Source organism: Chaetodon trifascialis, chromosome 1 (assembly GCF_039877785.1).
Source record: "Chaetodon trifascialis isolate fChaTrf1 chromosome 1, fChaTrf1.hap1, whole genome shotgun sequence".
NCBI classification, from domain to species: domain Eukaryota; kingdom Metazoa; phylum Chordata; class Actinopteri; order Chaetodontiformes; family Chaetodontidae; genus Chaetodon; species Chaetodon trifascialis.
Window position 1 is genome coordinate 4,162,212 of NC_092056.1, and position 15,973 is coordinate 4,178,184.

Consider the following 15,973-nt stretch of genomic DNA (forward strand, 5'->3'; position numbering starts at 1 on the left):
CAGCTGCAAGCAGCAGTGCTTTTACTTTATCGCTCTGACTGAGCGCTGCATGGCCTGCATCTCAAAACATGTTTATTATGCCTAATGCTTCAGGGAGAGACAGGTGGCTTTAATAAACAGATTGTGCATAAAGATGAGGATAATACACCATAAACTCCCACTGTCCCCCTTCACGACAGCGTGCGTGCATCATTTTCTCCCTCTCTGTGATGTACATGACCTTTCCATATGGTCTGCCTGGAGACATACCAAAGAAATATAATTTAAATACTCAAATACTGAGCTTTCTGATGATTTCTAATTACCACCATCTGTCAGAGGGATTTATTTGTTCCGCGCTCCCGTGTGTTGGTGTCTATGCCTGTGTGAATGTCTGTTGTCATTTTCATACACAGCAGGATTAGTGCTGTCATGTGTAGCAGCACATGTAGGTGTGAGTGTAAGTTTTTCATATGGTTGGCTGTGCTCAGCTGGCTTCTCCGAAGGGCTTTTGTGTTCGGCTGTGAGGCGGTCTTTCACAGCCTACATGTAAGACTACGCTTCATCTGCGAACAGCAGCTTGTGGCTGAATGTGGTGAATGCAGCATGAAGAGCATTAATCCTTCACCAGCGGAGGTACAGTATGTCTGACTGGCTGATGGGGATTTCATTTAGTGTATGCAAATAACCCGTCGCAGGCACAATACATTCTCGGCTGAGTTGTTTTCCTCTCTTCTCTGCATCCAGCGAACTGGATGCTGCGACCAATTAGAGTTTGTGTTCAGCTCGGTCAGAGCGTGTTGTTGTGGCCACAGCATCGACCAAGCCTCGCGTCCACCCAGAGGAGGTCACACCATCATCATTCACCACCGACAAAACAAAACTTTGGTGCTCATGGAGAGCAGCTTGTGCCAGAGGCTTTCTCTGTAACTGTCGTGTCAATGCATGTCTGCTTTGGTGTTTTCTTCCTTCCTTCCATCACATTACATTATTTTAAGTTATTACTCGCTTGTTAGACATAATTAGGTACTTATTTTGGATTCTGGGTTAACTATGGGTGGGATTTAGCAGCTGTGATGCTGTTTTTTCTTCACAAATTCAACAACCAAGTGTTCAGAATTTGTTTGATCAATCCATTATACAAACCAATTGCAGCACCCACTCTGAAAATCTCAGACCTTCATGATTTTAAACATTTACTTTGTGAGCACAGAAAAACCTGCCGTACTGCTCCCGTGACAAACCTCTGCAGCAGCATGTGCGTCATCTTAACTTGGTTTCATATCAGTAAAAATCAGCAACACATCTTCTAAAGAAATTTTTCTCTGCAGTCAGCAAACTTCTGTCAGTCCTCTTGCTGTTATTGAGACACGCCTGAGACCACATCCCCTCCGTCTTTGGACATTTATGCCCCTGTAGTGGAGGTTTTATGGGAAATGGGGTCTTTTAAAGGTGGCTAAAAGCAGAAATAGCAAATAAAGAACTATATTAGATTCTTTTTTTTTTTTTTATTGTTTTCTCTTTTTACCGTCCTAATCTCGACGCTTTTCTGTTATTACAAATGTCAGTGGGATTTTGAGTTTTCTAACTTCTGACACAATATCCCGGCAAGTTCGGGCTTCACCTTGGCTTTCCATAGAATACTATGACACATTTCATCTGACACCTGCAGCACACCCTGGACAGACAGAGGTAGTTAAAGTTCTGCTTGATTCTGGAGCAATGCAACAACAGTGAAGAACATCTGAAAGTGACAAAGCACAGCTTACGTAAGAGAGTGGAGCCATGTCTGATCATGTGGAGCTGCGTCTGCCGTCCTGAAACGGCGAGCGTACAGAGGATTAACACTTTTGACTGCCTGATGGAAATGTTGCTCAGTAAATTTTTAATGTATGAACAGAGAGGGAGAACAGGGAGGTGTGGAAATAAAGCTTTTTCCCCCATCACACTCAGCTGTGGAGAACGTAAATGGACTCATTGGCCACGATGCTCACAGTGTGGAAAGCATGGTCGGAGCTTAACACACGAACAAAAACATGAATTCCATTTTTTGAAATTTGGTTTCCGTTTTTCTTCTTCTGGCCTTTGTTCATGCAGCACGAACGGCGTGCTGTCAGGGTCGCGTGGGTGTGATCGATGTCCATAGGCAGCAGGTGCTGGCAGAGCTACTGGTGGAGAGACTTTGGTCATTTTCCCTCTGAACAGCTCACATTTATGAGGATGAAGAGTGTTAAATGTCACGGCTTGATAAAAGATAGGGACAGAATTTTGGCGCCCTGCTTCCTGTGCAAGAAACTGCCGTCCGTCGGTTTTTTGGTTTGGAGAGAGGAAAAGTGAGACTGAGCTGACTGAGCAGATGTGTCTCTTCCCTTTGATGATTCAACTAAATCCACTCAGAGAATATAAGCTGTGATTGATGTGACCGAAGCTTTGATGTATGCAAGGTATTTTCTTCGTATAGACAAGGAAGGAGTGTAAAATACGACCTCATTTCTGCCTTCACATTATCAAGCAAATCATTTTGTTTTGAGGTTGAATTAAGTATAAGTCCAAAAAAAACAAACAAAAAAAAACTGTTAAGTCCAAAAAACAAAAACAAAAAATCTGTTCTCCCTTAAAATATGTGTAAGAGATGACAAAGACAACACAATGTTGTGATTAAACCTTCAATTTACTAGAATAATATACTATAAATATAAGTTTACTGTTGTGTACTGCATTGCACAACAGCATGTGTGTAATGTTGTGCTTAGAGGGAGTGCTACATCTAATTTATAGGAATGGATTCAGTAAATTCAAGGGACCCTCATACAAAAACACAGCTGCCAACACGCTGTGAGCTTCTCCCTGACTGACCACCACAGCCTGTAATTTCAGTTTCCACCGCTACAATAGCTGAATGCTACTTATTTGGGGGAATGATTAAAGTGGCTCAAGGGCCAAAATACTAATTTGTGCACAGCACAAATTATTACAAATGTTAACCCTGATACCTGCCGGGCTCCACTGTAATGTGAGGAAATAGAAAATTTAATTAAAAGTAAATGTGCATCACATCTACCACAGTTAGTCAAGGTAAACGTTTCCCTGTGCGGAGCTGGGAAAGGATGCAGTTCTGAATGAGGAATGTAGCAATTCTAGACATTAATTATGATTAATCCAAGCACATGACAGAAGTGTGGTATATATATTTCTTATTATTTATTGATTTAGGAGACAGGGTTGTGTAGCTGTTTATTATTATGTCACACTAGAATTTATACTGCTACACTAATGCTGAAAGAAGACCTTTTTGATACTTGACTTTGAGAAGCGTAAGTATGTGTTTTTGGCTAAGAGGTCTGCAGGAAAGTTCTCAAATGTTCAATGCCGCCAGAGGATTTTGCCAATTTTGCCCAATAAAAATAAAACTTTGTCAAGTTGTTATTTTGTATTTCCAAATGGACGGAAAGACAATGAAACCACAGACCTCTGTTCACAGATAATTTGTCCCTCTGTCTTCCAGACATCGATGAGTGCGGTCTGCAGTCACACACCTGCTGGAATGACAGCGTGTGCGTGAACCTCCCGGGAGGCTACGACTGCGTGTGTACGTCCGGTCCGGGCTGCAGCGGCGACTGCCCACAGGAAGAGGGAATCAGACGCAACGGGGAAGACTGGAAACCCAGCTTTGACCGCTGTGCTATATGTTCCTGCAAGGTACACACGAACACCCACATTCAGAAGGATCTTAATCAGGGTTTTCATTGTAGCTGTGATCTAAAGCTCCGTCTCCTCCACGACTCCCTGGAAATAAGATGCTAATAAATGTAAGGAGACTATCAGGGATGTGTGTGTGTATATGATGAAGAATAAATATGGAGAAAGCAATGTGATCTTCTTTCTGTAAAGCAGTGAAATACAAACCTTCAAAATGCAGCTTCAAGGATACAAAGTGAGAATTTGAGCATAAAAGCATATTTCTAATAAATATTTACCACATATCCCTGAAGTTTTATCACTTTACTTAATTGTTCCTGCATGGAATACATCTGACAAAGACAGTTAGAAAAGGCAGAGAGTCTAGTCAGAAGTAATAATCCATAATAATCCCTCATTGCACAAGAAAGCTGTGTTATCTTTTGCAAATAAGTTTTGATGTTAAGGAACATTAAGGAACAACAATATTTACCAGTGACTAGATGCTGATTAGCTTACATATTAGTGGCTTACTGTCTCCTCATCAGTCATTGCACAGCACTCATCAATGCCATAATCTGCATAACCATAATCTACAACTACTAGAGCATTAACTCAAGTTGTTGCACATTACAATCTTAATAACCATAATTCCAGACTAGGGATTTTTTTTTTTTAAAGGTGCAGTAGGTAACTTGTATAAAAGTAATTTTTTCTCACATTTGTTAAAACTGTCCCTCTGCCCAGACAGCAGTACATGAAACATGTAATCTGTGAAAAAACATGTCTCCATTGGTCCCACCTACTGCTCCTACTGCGATTTGCAAGAATCCACCGCGCCCGACACAAAACAACCAATCAGAGGAGTGTCTGACATCTGTCAATCACAACTCACACAGGCTGCGAACCGCCCCCTCCCTCTGCTCATGCTGCCAGCTGCCGCTCAGTCAAACAGCTCTGTGAGCCTCGTCAGGAGGCTAGTCAAAGCTATGGCGGAGCAACAGCCAATCACAAAGGAGAAACTGCTCATACCGCCGCTGCCAATAACAGCATATACTGATATAACAAATAACCATGAAGCTAATATGGTGATTGTTACAGTAACACTCAGCACGTACGTATGTTAGCAACTGCGATGTAGCAGCTGGGCAGAGTTAGCTTTTTCTGATGCTAAGGCTAACATTGCTGGTTGTCACGGCAGACGCGTAGACGCCGCAGGGAGGAGGTGCTTGGAGGCGGGGCACGAGTGCAGCGGAGAGGGAGGGGGAGTGACGTGGAACTTGTGTTGGTTCACATTTTCAGGCTAAGTCTGCTCTCTTCTCAATCTTACCTACTGCAGCTTTAATTAAGTTTAATTGCTAATAAAGAGCCAATGTGCTATTAATATGCATGCTAATAAGGAACAAGTTAATGGCGAATACGCGTACGTTAACATAAAGTGTTTTCCATTTATTGATTATTCTACGACGCAGGGTTGTGCAACAAAATGCAAGTCGCCGTCCTTTAATGCTTCTCACAAAACAAAAGTTCTAGCAAAAGATATGATAAATAATAAGTTATGAAGAAGAAGCTGCTCTGTGGTGTGGTGGTGCAGCAGCGGATACTTCTGTACTGCTTGCCAGATGGCAGCACAGCAAACAGAACACTGCATGGATAGCTGTGAAACAAACACAAAAATATCCGATTTATCTGATCGCTCTCGCCTCAGGAGAGCAAATTAAGCATCGTACAGGGTCGACTGAAGGAAAAACACCTCAGTTCGACCATCTGTTTATCAGTATCCTGCATTACATTCTGACAAAAGTCTGTGGCAACTTAACACGTCGCTGTCCTCAGGAGGCGCTGCAGCGTGGCTGCAGGAGAGATATTGTTCAGATTTGTCTTTGGAAAGGTGAGACTCAGTGAGTGAGATTAATACAACACACACAGGCTTATTTGGAGTAAATCGACAGTTGAGAGCAGTGATTTCAGTGACGATCATGTTTCACATGAACGACGCCGGTAAATTCTGTTACACTTGTGTGTCATGAGTTTTGACATTTCAGCTCAACACATGATCGTAAATAGATCCAAATGACTTACGTCTTTGTGTCAAAACATGTGTAAACCATGACAGCCGACATCTGGAGATCAGCATCACACTGACAACATGCTGGCTCATTGACTTGGCTTATTGACATCCTGCAGTGGTTTCCTCAGGAAGATGCTCCTCGCAGAGGAAACAGTTCATTTAGAGACTGATGCTGAACGTAAACATCCTCAGCTGCAGTGCTTTCTGTCTTGGACTCTGGGTCGTAGTATAGTTGCTTTGCTGGCATTTTTTATTTTTTTTTGAATATCACAAGTATGTTGAGTAATATTTGCAGCTCATTTATGATGCATTAACAGATACGTACACGCGAAGTGTTAAGATCTCTCTTTTGTTGCTGTGTTTCCTGAATAGCGTATATTAGCAGAAGGAAATCTGTAGCAATCTCCGTCATGTCTCACACTTTGGAGAGGTGACAAGCACCCGAGGAAAAACTAGCAGTGATACAAGTTAATAACAAAAGAAATGTTAAATATTTATTTAGATGTCAACTGCTATAAATATAAGCATTTCTATACATTCACAAGGGAATTTCCTGATTCAGAGACAAGAGGTGCTCTGGGAAAAGCAGACGTATATGTAACACAATGATAATGGAGTGAAGAAAAGAGACAAGAGAGATGTTCTGCTCACATTGTGGTAGTTAATAGTGCCTTCAGGATCCACTGCCCTGCTGCTTTTTGACATGGGATGCTCACTGAATGGAATCGGGTGAAAACCAGTGGCCTAGTGACTGTGAGGCAGTCGGGAAGTAACTGTGAAGGAGAGAGGAATGAAAGGCATTGTAAGTGAAGATTACACTTGATTGAATAAGTCATCATAAATCTGTGTGGAAAACCAGTTCCTGTTGATTAAAGCGTGTGGCGCCTGCAATCATCAAATTCATCATGAAACTGTGAAAAAAGCAGTACGATAACGTTGTTTTGGTTAGCACAACAGCGCAGCGTTGGCCTGCACGCCTGGTCTTATTGCTGGCATTAAAGATGAACAGTCTTCATCCATGCGTCCTGCCAGCACGGTACAATTGGCAGTAATTTCCCAGCAAGTCCAGAGCTGTAACCGTAAAGACCAACGGCACCGGAATTGCTACCCTGGGACTCAGCGGTTACTGTAGCAGGACAATATGGATCGATAAAACATTGGCTCTGTATTGCCCTTTTAATGGTATGCGGAATGATTTTATGGCTCCCATACATTTTCTAATAGCCATTTTATGTAACATTTTTACATCTCCATTACACTGTCGTCCCCGGGCCAGACAGTGCTGGCTGTGGTGAGTAAAATGGACCATAAAGTTTCCTCTGGGTCGAGACGGAGAGCCAGGGACACGGCAGCTGGGGAGGCTCCGAGATCCAGCAGATTCCTCTGCATCTGACTGTGCATCCCAGTCCAGACGGCAAACTTTTCACACGTTCTTGCTCCATCTTTACTGAGATTCAACATATTTGTAATAATGCTTTTGCTGCAAAAAAGGGAGAGAGGCATTCAGCGGTGTCTGGAAGATCGTACTTTTCAGAGATGAAAAGGCGTTTCAGAGCCTTTCAGGGCATCACAGAATCTCGAAGTCTTTGCTGTAATCAGACTGATGAAAGCTTTTAGCAGCTGCTGAACGCAGGTTGACCCACCTATAAGATAACAAAGAGACTGTGGACGAGTACGTTCCAGCCCAGGATATGAAGTCAAAGTTTTTGTTGAGACTACTTCTTTGAGGTCGGCCACATACTGTGTGCCGGGGCCACGATCAGTGCCTAAGTCTGTTACCTCTGTTGTGCAGGACGGGCAGACGTACTGCAGGAGGAGACCCTGTGACTGCGGAGACCCAGACGAGGATCTGTTCTGCTGTCCCGGCTGCGACAACAGGCCCAGCAGCCAGTGTCTGGACCAGAGCGGACGCACACTGTACCGCAGCGGGGCGTCCTGGCTGTACGGCTGCCAGCAGTGCCGCTGCATGGTCCGTGCACACACACATGCACACACAAGCTACATGTGTTTTGCGACAGGAATTAAAGCTGACCTTCATATTAAATCCCTGAGTGTGGCGAAGCTGGTTTGTTAGAAAACGCAGAATGTCCTCATCAACACGAAGCTCAGAGCTGCGCTCTGTTTAATACCTGGCCCTGATCTGCTGCTCGGCTGCGTGTGTGAGTGTTTGTGGATGACTCAGATAATTACCACCTCTCTAATTAGAGATGTGGCAACAAATCAGCGTGTGAGCTGTAACTGCAGTCGGCGGATCATCTGATTCATGCACAAAAACCAGGGCACGCAGTAACATTTGTGTTGCCTTTCTTCTGTATTGTTCGCCTCTCTCTGCACCTCCGCAGGAGGGGGAGGTGGACTGCTGGCCTCTGGTTTGCCCCGTGTTGATGTGCGAGTACACGGCGGTGGCGGAGGGTGAGTGTTGCCCGCGCTGCGTCGCGGACCCGTGCCTGGCCGACAACCTGTCGTATGACATCCGGCAGACGTGCCAGGACCCCGCAGGCATCGTCCGCCTCAGCGGAGACACATGGCAGATGCCAAACTCACCCTGCACCACCTGCAAGTGTAAGGTAGGTCACAGCAGCAACAACCGCAATGAAGGCGTGCTTGACTGCGCAGCATCCAGTTTTGATTTAACACTGGTATGGATAATAGCTAATTCACAATCAATTATGAATTTGGGCTTAATACTAGAATCGTGTATGCTCAGTTTGCCTGTTTTTAAGGTGCAATAGTGCTTTTGCCTCATCTGTTTGTCCATGAAGCTTGAGTTCATGTTCTTTTTGAAACTCCTCCATGCCTTTCACAACGTTACAGGTAATAGCAGACATTACAGGCTGTTGGTTCTGAAGAAAAACTGGCATACTGAGTTTATCTAATGTGTGCTGGAGGACGTGCGACTGCCTGTCTTCCAAGACGAATACAAAAACATCCTGAAAATCTGTCACAGATGATGTAAAGTACATTTAATCTTAAAAGCACAAAATATGCAGATCGCTGTGTCAGGAACATGTCACCATGTCTCAGATCATCTCCACACATTTAGCAAAAAAAGGAGCCGTTGTTCCTCAGTTCCACTTATTTTTAGCAGTCAGAATTGAAACGAGCCAGAAGAAGCGCATCAAACCCGTCGACCTAAAGCGTGATCAACATCACACGTCAGGTTATGTTGTGTCGTTCGGTTCAGTTTAGTTTTAGCTATATGGCAGCAAACACTGCACTTTTCATGCAGAGCACAGATCTCACTGCTGGTTACATGAACTGAATCAGTGCACTCAGAGAACAGTCATAGCATCTAGCTACTGTTGGTCACTTTGCTGCTCTGTGATTGGCTTCCAGCATGAGCCCATGTTTGCCTCTGACCAGCAGGGGACCTCATCCTAAAAAAACTGGGATATTATCAGTGGAAAGACTTGCTGCTGTTCAATTTCTCGAATTTGCCACAACTTGGAGCCACACGTCCTAAATTCTGCTACTGCAGCAGCATCATAAATCTCAAAGACAGATCTCTGACCCTTTGTTGATATTAGAGAGGATGTTAAGTTGTATTATTTTGACTGATTACGGCCAGCCTGGCTCAGCACACGCAGCATGCTGTGACGTGACGCAGTATATTTAACACTCTCTGTCTCCTCTTGCCTTTTCATGCTTCGCTGCTCAGAATGGGAACGTTTGCTGCTCAGTGGATCTCGACTGCCTTCAGAACAATTAAAGCTCTCCTCCTCCTGTCCTGCTCTCCTCCTTTCACTGCGGGACTGCCGCCTCCCCCCCTCCCTCCTTCTGACGACTCTCCCCTTGGATTTCTAAAACAGACTCATGCACACACACACACACACACACACGTGCATGCCAGGGTGTGCACAGAAAATACAAACACACTGGACGGACTGGGGTGTCGAGGCTGTGCTTTTATGCTGTAACTCTGTCGACAAAGAGTGTGTGAGTGTGTGTGGCTCAGGCGGAGGCCAGCCACCACAGTTACTGTGTTGTGTATGTGTCTTTGTGCTGTTTCCATTTCACTACATGTCTCGAGGACAAAAAATTCGGATGTAGGTTCAGTGTCCAACTCAATACCAACTTGTTTCATGGCTCAATATTTTTTACTGTGACAAACACACACCTGAACGTTTGAGATGTCGCGCTGTGTCTTTGATGCAGAAGCCATTTCATCGTATGTGTTGACAATCTTCTCACTGATAAAACAGATGTGGACTACGTTCTTTTCTGGCCAATATAAAAATCAGTAAAACCAATCAAAGCTTTTGTGGTGAGTGAAAAAAATAAAAGTTAATCTATTAACCTTAATCTTAACTTGTAGGTATTTGAGTGCGTTTACATGTTTATGGTTCCGTGGCTGAATGTGCAAACAAATCAAGGGTGCATTACGTTTCTTTACATGCAATATAAATGTTTAAAGGCAGCACATCGTCCGCATTGCTGCTGCTGTTGTCTGCTTCTCCCACTTCAGAGACTGGGCCCAGCGATGTCCACAAGTCTGTATACGTCTAATATGGCCTCCAAATGTGACTATGAAATGCCCGAATTAGAGGACGCAGCAAATGACTTCATTGCAGTCCAGTCAGCATTCAAACCTGAACACCGCTGTAATGCAGTTGTCCATCATCATCTGAACTTAGGCTGTAAACTTGGATATCATACTTGCTCTAGTTCTTGCTAGCATTTAAATTTTTACTCTGAACCTATTCCATAACGGTTCCATAGTGAAAATGTTCTCGACACCAGAAGTGTTGCTGGAGCTTTGATTTTGGTCTGAAAGCCGTTTGGCCTCTGTTAGGGGAGACCATGTCATTTCCAAACAGACGTGCGGTCTTGACGAGTCAGAGTGCTTTGAAAGGAGAGTTTCTCAGACCATCCAGCAACATCTGAAATCCACTCCCCGACACTCCTTCAGCGATGAGGGTCGGACTGCATCTGACAAGTACGCCCCCTTCAGGCAGCGATTGGCCAGGTGTGTGAAGGGTTGGAACTTCTCTCTCCAGCTTGGTTGTCCAAATGCATGAGTGGCTCTCTCTCATGATAGCAGACCTGTTCCAAATGGAAGGTGGCTGTTTGAGACCCTTCTGCCTTTGGACACACTCGAGCAACACTTTGGATGAAGTGCTGTAGTTCATTTCAAACATACTCTGCTCTTTAGTCTTCAGTGATCCACCTTCATGAGCCACATCCTTTGGAGAATTCAAGGCTCTGAATGAGGTCTTCAACACTTTCCCTCAGCCTCAATATGTTCTCTGATTAGCTTGACTGCCACACAGCTACATATAACAAGAACAACATGTGAGAGCAACGTGATGGTGCCAGCAGACTCCAGCACCAGCCGAAGCTGTAGACTAAGACAGAGCCTGCGGTGGGTCGGACTGCCTTGGCTTCTCCCAGGGCTCCTCAGCTCTGAACCACATACACAAAGTGGGCGAGAGACACGCAAAAGAGAGAGAGAGAGTGAGAGAGTGGGGATAATTAAAGCCATGTCACGCTGGCCGGGATTTGAGTATGCCAGGAGGTCACCAAGTGTCGAACCTGTTTACAGATGGCCAGGCTTATTAAGGCGGGAGAGTCTGGTGCTTTTCCTGCTGCATTTCACACATTCACAGCTCTGACGCTGCTCTGGTCTCCTGCCTCGTCCTCTCCTACACAACTCTGCATTATCCTCAAAATAGTCTCCAGAGTGTTAACGTGTCCCTCAAGTGTGGTCTTTATCGCCTTGTTTGTCCATCACTGTTTTTTTTTTTTTTTTCCCCACAGGAAGCCAGAAGGAGTTTCTAACACTCAACATGTCACAAAATTTGGACTTTCACATGCAAATTACGTGTCATGGCCATGAGTTACGCTTCGGCCTGCAAGATATTACCAGATAACAGCAGAAATGTGACATGTCAGCTGCACCTTTTGGTCAGGTGAAATCCGTATTCAGTCAGCTTCATCATACAGCTTTTTATGAAACCACTTAGTAAAATCCTTTCAGTGGGAGGATGATACCAACAGTCAAGGTCTTCTCTAGACTTTGTTGTTGTCTGGTTGTTCTGCATTTGCTGCTTCAGAGTGAAAAACAGCCTCCACAGATTCAGATAGTCCTCCACAGCGAACACGAAACCTTCATTTGGCTTCGTTAAAGTTGTTCTTCTATGTGAAATGAAGTCAGCTGGAGCCCTAAAATATACCGGTATTCGCCTTCAAGGACAGGGCTGATACTGGAAAGCCAAGTGTACTAAATGACCTTGAAATCTGAGATGAAAACCCTCAAGTGGGCACGGAGCAGTGGACGCGAAGTTCTAAGACTCATCTAAGCTAAAAAGAGGATGCTCTCGTAGGGCACCTTGGAGACAAGTCTGAGACAGGTGAACAGTATCCAATCAGAGCGCTGAAGGCAAGAAATGAGAAGGCCACGAGAGCAGGGTCACTTGTCGCATGTTATCGTTCAGTATCATGATTATTCCCTCCAGCAGAGGATTTCTCCAAATGGAATAATCTTGTCATCAGTACTCTTTATCTGAGATTAGTTCTGCCATTTGTGCACCCACACACTGAACAAAAGAACAAGTCCGGAACAAAAAATGTCTCATTTTAAGAGCAATACAGCAATTGTGAGACTTTGAAAGTGCAGAATCTATAAACGGAAAACTTGGGGGTGACCTTGGTCTTTGGAGTTGAGAGTAAATGTCTCCACCATCTCCCTCCTGCTGACCTTCCTCTATTTAATGTCAGAGTAGTTTTTGTTCCAGTCATGCTTGTGGTCGCTCACAGAAACAGTGGGAAAAGATATTTTTCTACCCTTTCATGCACACAGCACGTTGTTTGGACTCTAAACCACGGTGGTCATTTCACAAACTTTCCGGAAAGGCGACGGTGATTGTTTAACCTCTGGAGAGGACGGCGGCGCACAGCGAGGCGCACCCTCTCAGTCACGATGTCCTTGTGTCGTCTTTGTTCGCCACATCTGTTTGTGTCTCACCAGAGCATTTCGCCCTGCGCTCGCCTCCATTTTCACAATGCCTCTTGTAAAACTGAAAGTGTCAACTGTGCACAAAGTACACGCAAAAGAAAAAAAACACGTGATGTAAATGGTGTCTGTACCCATCGAGATTAACACAGCAATCAAAAGCAGACATTTGTACAAAAGACCACTGAAAACAAGGTTTTCAGATTGCTCTGTTGATTGATTTGATATGAAATATAATGACTACTGTAAAACACTATTTGCAAGTCTGTGTGTAAATGTTTTTACATACTGACAATATGCTAAAATTATACAGTTTTTTAATTATCATTGTGTTCATGAATAACGTATTAATTTTAGTGGACTGCTTTTCTTTTGGTGGGATAGGTTCTGTTTTTGCTGTAAATACTGTGTAAAGTGAAGGGTTCTGTAAAGAGAGTAAGACTATGTGAATAATTCTCACTGCAGCTTCTTAGGATCAGAGCGTTGCAAGTCAAGTATGACAGAGAAGCAACATTTCTATTGTTTCTACTATTTCTTTATTTTTCTATTCTTGCCTTAACCCTTTTAGTATGTGTCATAGTTTAATGTCTTTTCACTGTTTTAGAACAACATTTTGGGTTCGACTAGCCTGTGCGTTTGTACTGATGTGACCCTCAACACGAGTGGATTTTGTGAGCGCAGACCAGCATCTGTTCCCGGCGTCTTTGCAAAGCAGACGAGGATCTTGGACAGCCTTTTCACGTTACACCTTTTTATTTTTTCCTCCCCCCAGAACACGTCTGTATGAACTGAACTGAAAAATCTCATGAGAACTTACATGAGAAGGAGACGAAAGAGAACTATGTACACATGTAAAAAACAAAGAAAAAAAAAAAGATAAAAAAGAAAAAAAACAAATGTTGAAAAATGAAAAATGTTGTTCTTGATTCAGTTCCTACTAAAAAGACATTGTGTTTCTCCTTTAATGTCTGACTTTTTAAAAGAAGCAGTTTTGGACCTTCTAGATCCTGATGTGCTTGTTCATGTTTTTGATAAAGGACCGCAGCGGAGGACCCCCCCACCCCACCCCACCCCCCCAGTCTGTTCATTGTTACTTCTCCAGATCAGAGTGGCCAACCTAACTGTACTCAAAGGGTTAAGTGTCATTTGACTTTAAGACTGTGTCGTGATAAGAGTTTGCTGTAAAAAAAATTCTTCAGTTAATAAATATTTTAGTTGTTTACTTTATTTGCTGAGAGTATTTGGCTTCAAAGTGTGACGACGACTGGCAGTTGAACTCGCGGGTTTGCAGGTGGGTGACTCAGAGGACAGATGTGTGGCACATCTCGCCATCACGCCATCCACCGGCAGATTAAGTTAAAAGCAATGTTTTCCAAGCCTCAGAAATAAAAGCCAATCCTAGCATCAGGATACAGTCCAAAGTCTTTCATGTTCTACTTTTATCAATACTCCTGTTTTCAATTTCCCTGAGGAAATGTATGAAAGGCTGCATTGCAGTAAAGATAAGTGCATCCTTTTGATGCTTTAATGGAGCACCGCTGTGCTGCTAACTGGAACAGGTACAGCAACACTGAAGCTACATTTTGTGAAAGCTGCACAACATGGAACCCAAAGTTTTAGATTTTCCTGCAGCACAACAATCGATAGAAACACACACACAACCTCTCTGTTGGAAGTTAGTTTCACCAGTTACACATGAACACATGAACCTTGGTTTTTCAAATCAAGCTCTGCCCTTTAAGCAGGATGATGTAACTCTAGAAAGAAATAACAAAGAAGCTGAATACGTAGGTTATTTCCACCTTTGCTCAATTCAGTGCACTCAGGGGTTTTGCCCTTTCAGCTGTGCTTGCTCAGTAGCTTCTGATGGCTCATGTTAGGTAGCGTTAGCCAACTTTACTCTAACTGAAATCACAAAGTTTGCTGACTTAATGGCCGTTTTGCTAAGTTTTGCTCTTTGCAAGTCATGTGAACCACACCACATAGACCCATATGTCCAAACCACATAAAAAATAATAATGCTGACAACGATATTATCCTGAAGTTTAGTAGGTCTGATGCTTACCATCTAAATTTAGCTGCTCAGCATGCTAGCATTAGCAGATTAGCATTAAACACGAAGTACAACTGAGGGTGATGATAATTTCATTAGTTTTGCAAGTATTAATCAGAAATTGACAAATTGGACAAACGTTTGACGTAATGGTGGCGCTACCCAAAGTTATTTCAGGGTCTAAGGACAGAGGGTATCATTGGCTGTACTGCTAGTAAACTGTAACTGAGGCAAATTTGTAAATGGTAAACAGTTCTTATATATAGTGCTGTTACAGGCTACCGATAATTCAAAGCATTTTGCTACACGTGCCACATTCACGCACACTCATACAATTTGGTGTTCAACATCTTGCCCAAGGACACTTGGACACGTAGACTGGGCTTTACCTCCAGACACATCATCATCCATCTAACAGTCGTTGAGAGATTTCAAGCACAGATGTCAACGTCACGGCGGCGCTGGGTGAAAAGTTCAGGGATCATCAAAGTCAGTCATCTGGGGACTATATCTGTGTGAAATTCAAGCCAAGCCAACCAGTAGTTTATAGTAAGACATTTCACGAAAAACCAAAATTGTCAACGTGATGGTGGTGCCAGAGGAAACCTCAGGGAATCACCAAGGTCAGCCAGCTTCATCCTCTGTGGACCAGGAAAGAACTCTCTAATATTTGCTGATAAATTTCAGTCAAGGCCAAAGTCATAGACTGATTGACACATTGACGTCCCTAGAGCCACGCTGCTAGTGAGGCTAAAAAGGCTTTGGACACTGGTGGCTGAAACATGCATAAATACAGAATTCAGTCTGACTTGGGTTCAACTTCATCACCCAGTTTTTAACATTTTGGAGCTCCGGGCCTTGGGTCTGGGCCATAATTTAGTGTTTCACCAGTCTAAACCTACAAAAATAAACAATATATGGCACGCAGGATACAAACCCCAGTCTCCAGTGTCAAAAACCTGTACACTGCATGTCCAACCAAGCCTGACCTCTTCCCTTTGAGATCACAAGGGAGCATAATCTAAGCAGCAATGAACATTTCCCACAAAATATGTTTAGATACAGTAGTAGTAGTATTTCGGGGACTACACCTCACATGCAAATCTACTAGATGGATTGTACATACAGTCCAAATTCAGCCTGACATATGTGGTGTGCTACCACTAGAATGTAAAATAAAGACCTGCATGCTGTTGCACGAGACGGGTGCGAGTTCAAACTTAAACTCATTACAACGTTC

General features: G+C 43.5%; 1 protein-coding gene across 1 annotated transcript in view; it reads left to right on the forward strand.

Moving 5' to 3' along the window:
* LOC139328888 (protein kinase C-binding protein NELL1-like) overlaps nt 1–13,533 on the forward strand; it is a 233,835-nt gene extending 220,302 nt beyond the window's left edge. The window contains exons 17-20 of the mRNA XM_070958961.1: nt 3,485–3,678; nt 7,521–7,697; nt 8,071–8,295; nt 9,387–13,533. Of these exons, the coding sequence (XP_070815062.1) occupies nt 3,485–3,678; nt 7,521–7,697; nt 8,071–8,295; nt 9,387–9,437 (647 nt within the window). The 3' untranslated portion in view covers nt 9,438–13,533. The remainder of the gene's footprint in view (nt 1–3,484; nt 3,679–7,520; nt 7,698–8,070; nt 8,296–9,386) is intronic.
* The last annotated feature ends 2,440 nt before the right edge of the window (nt 13,534–15,973 follow it).